The sequence below is a fragment of the Podarcis gaigeae genome (assembly GCF_964106915.1).
Source record: "Podarcis gaigeae genome assembly, chromosome: 13".
Classification (NCBI taxonomy): domain Eukaryota; kingdom Metazoa; phylum Chordata; class Lepidosauria; order Squamata; family Lacertidae; genus Podarcis; species Podarcis gaigeae.
Genome location: NC_139689.1, coordinates 46,909,167 through 46,921,213, shown reverse-complemented (window position 1 = coordinate 46,921,213; position 12,047 = coordinate 46,909,167). Strand labels below are relative to the sequence as shown.

The 12,047-nt window shown below is 46.3% G+C and overlaps 2 protein-coding genes across 3 annotated transcripts in view; one reads left to right on the top strand and one right to left on the bottom strand.

Moving 5' to 3' along the window:
- Positions 1–589: 589 nt before the first annotated feature.
- FABP1 (fatty acid binding protein 1) lies at positions 590–7,588 on the top strand. The gene is made up of 4 exons (XM_083709999.1): positions 590–886; positions 1,897–2,069; positions 3,933–4,025; positions 7,473–7,588. The coding sequence occupies exons 1-4, from the start codon at positions 820–822 to the stop codon at positions 7,521–7,523; spliced, it is 384 nt and encodes a 127-aa protein (XP_083566125.1). The 5' UTR covers positions 590–819; the 3' UTR covers positions 7,524–7,588.
- Positions 7,589–9,235: 1,647 nt separating this feature from the next.
- The window catches only part of SMYD1 (SET and MYND domain containing 1), a 43,944-nt gene continuing 41,132 nt past the window's right edge, over positions 9,236–12,047 (bottom strand). For both annotated transcript variants that reach the window (XM_083709550.1, XM_083709549.1), the window contains 2 exons: positions 10,603–10,771; positions 9,236–9,651 (listed from right to left, as the gene is read on the bottom strand). In XM_083709550.1, the coding sequence (XP_083565676.1) occupies positions 9,493–9,651; positions 10,603–10,771 (328 nt within the window). In that variant the 3' untranslated portion in view covers positions 9,236–9,492. The remainder of the gene's footprint in view (positions 9,652–10,602; positions 10,772–12,047) is intronic.

Below are 12,047 nucleotides of genomic sequence, written 5' to 3'. Positions count from 1 at the left end.
GTAACAGAGAATTCTTTTATCTATTTGGCTCTCTATGCTCAACATGCGAGTTTCCAACCTGACCATGCAGTGGCGTAGCGTGGGTTGTCAGCACCCGGGGCAAGGCAAGTAATTTGCACCCCTTAACCCGTGGATTTGTGCCCCCTAACCCTAACCCCCAGATGTTGTGCCCGGTGCAGCCAGCCCCCCCTGCACCCCCCACGCTACGCTACTGTGACCATGGCAGATTGCACGTCTTTGAGTAAACCTAAAAGAACTCTTAAAAAATAATTCTGTGGGGGTTCCAGACTGGAGACCTTTGAGGTACCCCAAACCTCTGCACCATATAAAATCTGGGCCATTGTTTTTGCTTTATGCACAGATAGAGCTGGGTTGACCAGATTTCCACCTTTACAGACCAGTGAGTTTGAGTTTACTTGTAATGATTATTGCAGCAATTTCCTCCTTAAACTTTCAATCTTTCGCAAGCATTTCCAACATTTGTAGTACTGCTACAGAATGCAGATTGATCTTCAACTTCACTTGCATATTTTTGCTCTAACTTTTTACAGATGTTTCTTATTATATATGCATTCCATCTGCAGAAAACAGACGCTTTCTGACACGGCAAGTGCAACTTGTCAATTACACTTCGCTCAGGTGATTTAGTGATATTGCCTATCACTTCGGTACAAAGTTGACGCTTCAGCAAAAGGGGGAAGGAGTGAAATCACTTAACCTCTGACCAAGTTTCAAGGCAAGGGCGGGTTATAAAAGGAAGAGCCGGTTTCCGAAGGAGCTGCCTTCTCTTCTCTCCTCTCCAAAGAACGCATCGCCATTATGAGCTTCAACGGAAAGTTTGAACTCCAAACTCATGAGAATTTTGAGCCCTTCATGAAAGCCATTGGTAAGCTGGTCAAATGAGGTGGTTAACTTGTTTGTGCTCCCTGCCTCAACATTGTCTTCATTTTTGTCTTTTAAAAAGGGATTTGAAATCCAACAGTAAGCAGTAAAGAATGAAAAAAAATGTTATGGTGCTTTTGTCTCAAATGTAATTGGATTTTTATGATCACATGTTGTCCTTTTTATGTTCCTTACTTTCCTGCTGGTATTAAAATGAACAAATATGTCTTTTGGTCTCATACAGAGCATAGTGGCAATAACCTGCCTTAAAATTTGTGGCAATCTTCATGCCACAAAAGCAGAATTAACCTGATGTACTATCCAATTCTAAGCCTTGAAGAGGTTGTGTCTGATAGAGTGTAGTCACTAAGCCTATTTTCAAAAAGGAGGGTTGTAGCAGGTCTCACCTCAGTCAGATTTCTAATGTGAATATAAAATCTACATTCTCCCAGAGTGCTCACTTTGCATTACAAAAATGTATCTCCGTAGCTTTTTCTTTCATTTGAACAACTACCTGAAAGACTCAAACAATGCAATCCTATCTGTGTGACTTAGAAGTGAGTGGTATTGTGATCCAAAGTACCTAAGTGGGCATAGGATTGCAACCTTCATGTGGAAATGTTCTGAGAGTTTGAGAGCTGTGAAGTCCCCACCCCATTTCTATTATTATTATTATTATTATTATTATTATTTTCAATTTATATGCTGTCCTTTATCAAAAGATCTCAGGACCATAGGGTTATTTAATGATCTACAGTGGTACCTCAGGTTAAGAACTTGATTTGTCCTGGAGGTCCGTTCTTAACCTGAAACTGTTCTTAACCTGAAGCACCACTTTAGCTAATGGGGCCTCCCGCTGCTGCTGCAGCATGATTTCTATTCTCATCCTGAAGCAAAGTTCTTAACCTGAAGCACTATCTCTGGCTTAGCAGAGTCTGTAACCTGAAGCGTATGTAACCTGAGGTACCACTGTATTACGTCATTTGATATGACTGTTGATTTCCTTCTGCCCAGGTCTTTCCGATGAGCTGATTGAAAAGGGCAAGGACCTCAAAAGCATCTCTGAAATTGTTCAGAATGGCAAGAAGTTCAAGGTCACCGTGACAACCGGAAGCAAGGTGTTGACTAACGAGTTTACCATCGGAGAGGAGGCTGAGCTGCAGACGCCAACAGGAGAGAGGGTCAAGGTAGCATCTTTTCCATTTATATATGGCAGGAATGGGGAACCCACAGCCCTCCAGATCTTTCTGAATGACCGTTCCCATTGGCCAGGCTTGCTGTGGCTGATGGGAGTTGTAGTTCATCAATGTCTGGGGGATCAAAGTTTCCCCACACCTGATACAGGGCTACCATCTTTGAACAGGAAGCTAGTTTCCAATGAGAACAATCAGATCCCACCTACAACCGTACGCAAACTCTATCTTCCCCATATCCTATGGCTACCAGATTTTTTTCAATGACTCCGGGGACACTTTTTTTTTTGAAGCTGAGTAGCAACAGGGAGTCAGTACAGTGGTACCTTGGGTTAAGTACTTAATTTGTTCTGGAGGTCTGTTCTTAACCTGAAACTGTTCTTAACCTGAGGTACCACTTTAGCTAATGGGGCCTCCTGCTGCTGCCGGAGCACAATTTCTGTTCTCATCCTGAAGCAAAGTTCTTAACCTGAGGTACTATTTCTGGGTTAGCGGAGTCTGTAACCTGAAGCGTATGTAACCCGAGGTACCACTGTAGTGGTGATGGTGAGGCAAAAGACCCTGGGCCCAAGCACACATGCATCTTGTATAAAGGTGCAAAGCCCTTCTTTCACACCCTGTGAAACATAAATGTGCAGAGTTTTTAAAAAACTGGGCAATGGCCGGCCGCCCGCAACTCCCGAGACTCCCCCAATCAGTCAAAACAAAGGGGGAAGGGGGCAGGAGATCGCACTAGACACATAATATACACACAAGACACATCATATGGGGACTTCTGGTGAGGAAAAATGGCGGGCGCCAGGGCATTGAGCAGCTCCTGAAGCCAGCCAGAGCCAACTGTGCTACCAGGCTGGCTCCGGGCTGCTGGGGCTGTCACTGCCATGTTTCCCAGGGACAGATTTGCAAATCTGGGGACATTCCAGGGATGGAATTTGTCCGGGGACAGATTTGCAAATCTGGGGACTGTCCCTAGGAACCGGTGACGTCTGGTAACCCTATCAATATACAGCAGCCTCAAAAGAAATATTATGAAGCAGGCAAAAGCATTTTTTTCCAGGGAATGTATGTGGGAAGACCACATTCTTTGATCATATACACACATGTTTTTCACTTAATAAAAACAGAGAGGTGTAACAGATTTCACACAGCCATACTGACACATTGCCATAGATCAGTGTTTCCCAAACTTGGGTCTCCAGCTGGTTTCCACCCCCCCTCCAAAACAATTTATTAAATTTTTCACAATTATAACAAATACAAGATAACAAAATAGAAAAACAGAAACAGAAAAAATACCAAAGAGAAAACAATACAATACTAAAAAAACAGAACCAAAACCACAACAATAAAAAAGTAATCTTAATCCCATATCCCTTGAAAACCCAATTTTGTTTACACTGTTAATTGACTTCCTCAAATCCCTCCCTTCTGAATTTCCTTGTATCTGCATGTAACAGCTTTCCAATATCATTCTTAAACAAAAATATTTCCAACTATTATCTATCTTATTCACTTTTCTTACTGTTCTAAATCCCATTTATTTAATTAAATCCTAATTTCATCCTAGGCCTGTTTGGTACTTTCAAGTGACTTCTAATTATTTATATTTCCAGCTGTTTTTGGACTGCAATTCCCATCATCCCTGGCTGGTCAGGGATAATGGGAATCGTAATCCAAAAACAGCTGGAGACCCAAGTTTGGGGAAAACTGCCATAGATCATAATAAAAAGGGAAGCTCACTGGGCACCTCTTAAATGTGTGGAGGAAAACTTGGGCTTATGAACATGTTGACAAGGTACATGAAAAGCTCAGTGCTTGAACTGGAACCCAATCGCGTCTGCTTTTCTTCTCCCACAGGCCGTTGTTCAAATGGAAGGAGACAACAAGATGGTTGTGAACCTGAAGGGCATCAAGTCTGTCACTGAAATAAACGGGGACACCATCACTAATGTAAGTCCACCTAGAATGGGGATGTCAAACTTGAGGCCTCCATGGCAGCCTGGACCACCACCACAATATTTTACCCTAACTGCTCCATTTTCAGAGGGCCTTGGAAGTTAAGGCCTCTAGAACAGGAGGAGACAATTTAGTGTCCTCCAAATGTTGTTGAACATCAGTCCCAGCTGTCATGGACTGGGAGAGGAACCAGCTGGAGAACGACCAAGAGAAGAAGACTCAGAGCCCAGGGAGTGGTGGTGGGACAACAATGAGTAGTCAGAGGGAGAAGAGGAGGTGGCAGAAGCTGAAAAGGTTACAGGGCTTAGAGAGGTGGGAGAGTTAGTGGCTGTGCTGGGCCCAGGGGTTAACCCAAGCAATGCGGTCCAGGTCCGGTCCCAAATCCAAGGGTTCCATGAGGAGTCAGTCCGACAGGGCCAAGGCAGGAAACCAGGCAAGGTCGGGCACAGGGTCTCAGGCAGGTTCTAGCAAACAGCAAAGTTGCTCCCGCAACCTGGGGCGGGGTCCAACAGACTTTTCTCTTTGTCGGGGTAACGGCCGGTCCTGATTCCCCGGTGACTCACCTCCCTGTCTTGCCCAAAGATGAGCACTCCTCCTGCGAGTACTCGGGTCTCTCCTTGTCTCAGACCTCAGTCTCTGCAGCTCAGGAGATGTTGGTGGGTTACTAGACCCAGAGGCTGCCTCAGCCTCTCCTGACCCAACTGGTAGTGGAGCAGCTGTAAGTGATGGCCCAGCTGAAGGCAACGAGGTCATCCCTGCATCTGGAGCCAGGGCAGGCTCAGGCCCCTGACTCAGCTCAGCTGGTGCTTGTTGCAGGGGCACCTGTGCAGACTGGGGCTCTTCAGAATCAGGCCCCAGACTTGGTTCCGATGCCGCCTGAGGCAAAGAATCTGGTGCGGACTGAGACTTCTCTGGCTCCGAGTCCGAGCCCTGGCCCCAGGCCATCACAGTGGCACAGATAAGTCCAGAACCAGAGGCAGAAACCGAAGAAGGCAAGGAGAGAGGAAGGAGGCCAAGATGCAGAGATGAGTCAGGCGAGTGAAGAGTCACGGGTGTCTCCCCCTCCTGCTGTGACAAGCTCCCCTCCCCCTTGTCTCCCAGAACCAGAAGAGGCATGGAAAGGGCGGAGAAGTGGTTGGCTGAACGCAGATGCAGTCTCTGATAGCTTGGGAAAAACCCTGGAGAGGAGGGGACTTAAGACGGCTGTGGGAAAATGGGGACTTTCAGTCTTCAACTGCTTCATGCGGGCAAAACCTGCCAGAGAAGATTTACTGTGTTTTTTGGGCCTGACCCTCAGCCAAGTCTGCAGTGCAGAGATTGTGTTTTTGCTAATAACTCCCAACTCTGTTGTGATTTACTGACGGCTTACTCTTTGACACCAGCCAACATAGCTATTGATGGGAGTTGTAGTTCCACAATATCTGGGGTCCACCACATAGGCTACCCTGCACCAGAGTATCAAAGGATTTAGCCCACCCTGTGGAATGCCCTCCCATCAGATGTCAAAGAGATAAAGAATTACCTGACATTCAGAAGACATCTTAAGGCAGCCCTGTTCAGGGAAGTTTTTAATATGTAATGCTGTACTGTTTTGAACACTGATTGGGAGCCGCCCAGAGTGGCTGGGGAAACTCAGCCAGATGGGCGGGGTATAAATAATAAATTATTATTATTATTATTATAGCATGTTCCTCATATCCATACTTTTTTCAGTTTCAATGCATTGGGTGGTTTGGTTTCAAATTCAGGTAGAATGTAAATATTTTAATGTATGGCAGGGGGCCACAGCCTTTGGGTCACCTGCTAAGTGGAGAATTATAATAATTTATTATTTATACCCCGCCCATCTGGCTGGGTTTCCCCAGCCACTCTGGGCAGCTTCCAACAGAATATTAAAATACAATAAAACATTAAAAGCTTCCCTAAACAGGGCTGCCTTCAGGTGTCTTCTAAAAGTCTGGTAATTGTTTTTCTCTTTGACATCTGGTGGGAGGGCGTTCCACAGGGCGGGTGCCACTACCGAGAAGGCCCTCTGCCTGGTTCCCTGTAACTTGGCTTCTCCCAGTGAGGGAACCGCCAGAAGGCCCTCAGCGCTGGACCTCAGTGTCTGAGCAGAATGATGGGGGTGGAGACGCTCCTTCAGGTATACTGGACCGAGACCGTTTAGGGCTTTAAAGGTCATCCTGTTTGAAGGTTTACACTCCTGGTGCAGATGTTTAAGAGAACAGCATCCCATCCCATGAACAAATCAAGTATTAATCATTCTTGGGAAGGTCAACTTGAAGTTTGAGGTCATCCTGAAAAAGATTTCTCGTGGTATTAATATATATACTTTGAGTAGGAGGCAAAATCCCCTTACTGTTTTTTTATGCCTATATTGATTACATTTTTATTTGTTAGGGGGTTTTCAGAAAAGCACTGTCAATGATTCTAGAGCGGTTTACAAAATCTGGGTCAGATAACAGGGCGTCAGGCATTGGTTGCAGACAATATATCAGTGATTGTTACCTTATTATAATGATTGGTGATACTGAATAGAAATGGGAGTAATATTTTGGGGGACCCATATATACCAAATGTGCAGTAGGCTCAAGACTCTGGGTTCAAAGTTTGCTTGCATCATGTATGCTGGGCACAGGATCAGTAGCTATTAATAAATAATAATAATAATAATATCTTTATTGTCATTGCCCCCTCTCGGGAGCAACGAAATTACTTTTGTTGTTCCCCAAATTACATATTGGGGGAAAATTTGTTTCCCAAATTACATATTGGGGAAGCAGGGTGCAGGGAAATTCAATTCAGTTTGCATGTTTAGGAAAACCGACCTAATTCAAACCTTTCCATAAACAATCCATGAACCGGAACGCGGTCATTCTTTGAAATTCACACTCCTCTGAATTTAGCAATGCAGATTTGCAGCCAGGTAATAAGTACAAACGGGACGCGGGTGGCACTGTGGGTAAAACCTCAGTGCCTAGGGCTTGCCAATCACATGGTCGGCGGTTCGAATCCCCGCGGCGGGGTGAGCTCCCGTCGTTCGGTCCCAGCTCCTGCCCACCTAGTAGTTCGAAAGCACCCTTAAGTGCAAGTAGATAAATAGGTACCGCTTTATAGCGGGAAGGTAAACGGCGTTTCCGTGTGCTGCGCTGGTGCCGGTTCGCCAGAGCAGCTTCGTCACGCTGGCCACGTGACCCGGAAGTGTCTCCGGACAGCGCTGGCCCCCGGCCTCTTAAGTGAGATGGGCGCACAACCCTAGAGTCGGACACGACCGGCCCATACGGGCAGGGGTACCTTTACCTTAATAAGTACAAACATGTATATGCTGCCCTGATCTCTTTTGGGAGAAAGGGCAGGGTATCAATGAAAACAATTTAAAAAAAAAAAAATTAAGTATAAAGTGTTGCTGATTATAACTCTCTTTTTTTCTTTCCTGTCTAGACACTGAGCATGGGTGACATTCAATACAAGAGGATCAGCAAAAGAATCTAGATAACTCAGGCATTTCTATACTTTTACTGTGTAAAAGTAGTACAATAAAGTGAAATGTATGCAAACGCCTCTTCGTTGCCGTCATTATTGGTCTACAGAAGACAGCTATCAAAGACAAAAGCGCCCAGAGCAGCAGTTAGGGTCAGGTTGGGTCTCTATCCCAACTTAACAGGATTTATTATATGGTTGCCATATGTCTGGAATTTTCTGGACATATAGGAATACTGCAGCCGCAAACAGCGTCCGCTCGGAAATCGGCTAATGTCCGAAAAACTCCAGACATATGGCAGTCCATGGAAGCAGTGTCGTTTTTGCCTATTTCCCTCAGAAGTAGCTCAAAAACGCCCAATTTCTTCGGTCAAAACTTAAAGAACAAAAAACAAAGCTCACCAACTTTTCTGTCTGGATTTTTCGCATTTTGTAATATGGCAACCCTAATCTCCTAATATTTTATGATTCATGCTTGCTGCTTTGTGAGTAGAAGGAATCAGTAGAGGCCTTTGGGTTTCACCCATAAGCAGTGGCGTAGCGTGGGTTGTCAGCACCCGGGGCAAGGCAAGTAATTTGCGCTCCCTAACCCGGTAGGGGCAGAGAGCTGCGAGTGCGCCCCCCAGATGTTGCGCCCGGTGCGGCCGGCCCCCATTGCACCCCCCACACTACGCCACTGCCCATAAAGCCTTTGAACACCCATAAGGTCATGGGAAAAGCTGGAAAGCTTTGCTAGGACAGACATTCAGCCAGAAAAAGGAAAGGACTAAGTAGAAATAAATGCTGCTTTAACTAAGAATCCCCAGATTTGTTATCTTCTGAAAACCTATGCCAGGGGCCAGCAACGTGCGGCCCATGGGCCAGAAGCAGCTCGCGGAGGCCGTTTAACCGGCCCACAAGCCGCCCCAGAACCGAGCCGCCCATTCAGCGAGTCCCAGATTGCTGCGTTAAACCTGCATTAAACTGTGTGGGGACTCTTTTCCGTGGCTCCGGAAATCACTTTTTCCGCATGCACAGAAACCGAAAATCGCTTCTGTGCTGGCATAACTTTCGGCGTCTGGGCATGTGCAGAAGCGATTTCCGGCGCCCATGGAGGATCTCCACCCGAGTGATCCGGCCCAGGCAAGGTAAACCTTGTCAACCCCTGACCTAAGCTAAACTGGTATGCCGGTTGCCATTAGCCCTGGTGCAAATGTAGGGTGGTGCCTGGGACACAATGGGATGCGGGTGGCGCTGTGGGTTAAACCACAGAGCCTAGGGCTTGCCTATCAGAAGGTCGGTGGTTCGAATCCCCGCAATGGGGTGAGCTCCCGTTGCTCGGTCCCTGCTCCTGCCAACCTAGCAGTTCAAAAGCACGTCAAAGTGCAAGTAGATAAATAGGTACCGCTCCAGCGGGAAGGTAAACGGCGTTTCCGTGCGCTGCTCTGGTTCGCCAGAAGCGGCTTAGTCCTGCTGCCCACGTGACCCGGAAGCTGTATGCCGGCTCCCTCGGCCAATAAAGCGAGATGAGCACTGCAACCCCAGAGTTGGCCACGACTAATGGTCAGGGGTCCCTTTACCTTACTTGGGACACACTTAAGGCAACATCTTAGCACTCAAATGTTTTTTTAAGGAATAATATAAATGTAACCTCTGTCTGAGATGGATGTACAAACTGTGGCAAAGTGATGTTCTTCCATAAGTAAGCCAAACACAAGTGAATGAAACAAGTGTTGAAGCCACATGTGTCATAATAACTTTATTGATCATTGAAATGAGTGAATGTAGGCTTTGACTCCTCCTGTGAAATGTTTCTAACTCAACATGCTGGGCATATAGAAAAAGCATGTCTCTCTGGTGCTGTCCTCAGGAGAGCTGGACATTCAGAACCAAACCTCCACTTTCCTTGGCACTCTCTCCCTGTTCAGAACCAAAATGGCTGATTTTGCACCAGCTGTCGGGATTCAACGAGAAACCTCCAGGCCGGCCAAAAATCCCATTCTTATTTCTTCTGGAAGATGCCAGGTGAAATCTCATTGGTGGCGGGCTCAGGCATGACCTGGATTGTTTGGTTCTGTAGAGCTGCCTCTCGCATCTTGTAGTACATAAACTCATTCTCTTGGAACATGCGCAGCTCCATCTCTGACTGAACGCGCATGGCCTGAAAGGATGGAGACAAAGAGATACAAAGCTAATTTATTGAGAGTCAGGATCCTGCTATGCTTGCAATGCGTGAGGAAGCCCTCAACCCTGAAACCCAGTTTCCATCGCAAACTGCTAACATTTTGCCTTGTCATACTACATGTTGTGCATCCTCTGTGCAAAAACAAGTCTTTAAAAAATCTGCCATCTGCATTTCATTATGATAATCTTCCATAATTTACGTCGCTTCTGCTAGTCATACAGCAAGCGGTTGCTCTTAGGGGTTATGTGAACTAACAAAGGCCAATGTAACTCTCATTTAGCCCCTACCCTGTGGCTTCTGATGTTTCATAAAGTCCACACATTTTTAAGTGTCATTGTCTTGACAGCTAGAAACATGCTCTTCTATTCAAGTTGAGATCCCACTGCTCAGGCTACAGACAGAGCGTTTAGTGGGCAGCGTTAGAAACTCAGATATACAAGCTAGGTGCCAAATGGCTGCTTAAATCAGGGTTACAGTTGCCATAATGGAATGCCTAGTTGCCATTTTGGGGGGCCAGACGTCTCAAAAGTCGTATTTTTCAATATGAGTTTTTTGGTTCCTGCAATTCATTCTGGCTGTGCAGGTAAAATATAGAGGATATAATTCTACAGGAGGTGTTGCCAGTGTGTTAAAACAGTTAAGACCTGTTAGGTTTCCAAGGGGTTGCTCAAGAGCAAGCAGGCAAATACCTGCCTGCTCGGTTGTGAAGCCTTGCTTTTGCTGCAAAAATAAACTTTATCTGTCCGGAGCGCCACTCTCCCAAGGCTGACTCATTCACTGGCAGAATCCGTGAATGGGCAGGGCTTAAACTTTCCACAGTTTCAGGTTAAGAAAGGACCTCCGGAACGAATCAAGTTTGTAACTAGAGGTGCCACTGTACGTTCAAGCAAACCTGCCTGGAGCCTCACAATACCACGAGTCACTTACCTCCAAATCTTTGGTAATTGGGTGGGTGGAGCCATGGGTCACCAGAAGAATAGCGTAGGCTTTGCAAATCATCCCATGGCCCGCTTCAATGAGGCCAGCATGCCACTGAGTCACTCCAGCTCTCATGAGGGCCATCCCTAGCTGTGCGTTGTTTGGGTGGTAGAGTTTCCTAAGGAAAATACAAGAGGAAGCCACTTGACATTTGCAAGTCAGTGCTGGGGCATATATGTTGCTTCTTGCCTGGGTTTCCAGCTTGTTGGAGATGTGGTGATTTGCTTCATGGGAGGGCTCAGTCCAAAGAAGGAGGTTTGACTCCATTCTTCCTTCTACCAATGATTACAGCCTCCATAATGGATGGAATGTTATGCTAGGTCTCTGGGACTACACAACCATTGCTGCTGTGCCTTTGGACCGTGTCTTAGAAGCTGTGATGTTGAATGGTTGGAGGCACAAGCTGAAAGGATGGATAGGTGTTCAAAAAGTGAACATAATAAGCTTAAAATCGGGTAAACGGTTATGGAAGGCTTTGGATCCTGCCAATGAAATTTCATGGATCTTTGGGATGCATAATAATAATAATAATAATAATAATAATAATAATACTTTATACCCCGCCCATCTGGCTGGCTTTCCCCAGCCACTCTGGGCGGCTTCCAACAAAACACTAAAATACAATAACCTATTAAACATTAAAAGCTTCCCTAAACAGGGCCGCCTTCAGATGTCTTCTAAAAGTTTGGTAGTTATTTTTCTCTTCTCTTTGACATCTGGTGGGAGGGCGTTCCACAGGGTGGGTGCCACTACTGAGAAGGCCTTCTGCCTGGTTCCCTGTAACTTGGCTTCTCCCAGTGAGGGAACCGCCAAAAGGCCCTCGGCGCTGGACCTCAGTGTCCGGACAGAACGATGGGGGTGGAGACGCTCTTTCAGGCCATTTAGGGCTTTAAAGGTCAGCACCAACACTTTGAATTATGCTCGGAAATGTACAGGACAAGACAAGCAGCTAGACAAGCAGAGACATCACCTTGCCGACCAAGGTCCATATAGTTAAAGCTATGGTTTTCCCAGTAGTGATGTATGGAAGTGAGAGCTGGACCATAAAGAAGGCTGATCGCCGAAGAATTGATGCTTTTGAATTCTGGTGCTGGAGGAGACTCTTGAGAGTCCCATGGACTGCAAGAAGATCAAACCTCTCCATTCTTAAGGAAATCAGCCCTGAGTGCTCACTGGAAGGACAGATCCTGAAGCTGAGGCTCCAATACTTTGGCCACGTCATGAGAAGAGAAGACTCCCTGGAAAAGACCCTGATGTTGGGAAAGATGGAGGGCACAAGAAGAAGGGGACGACAGAGGACAAGATGGTGGGACAGTGTTCTCGAAGCTACCAGCACAAGTTTGACCAAGCTGCGAGAGGCAGTGGAAGACGGGAGTGCCTGGCGTGCTCTGGTC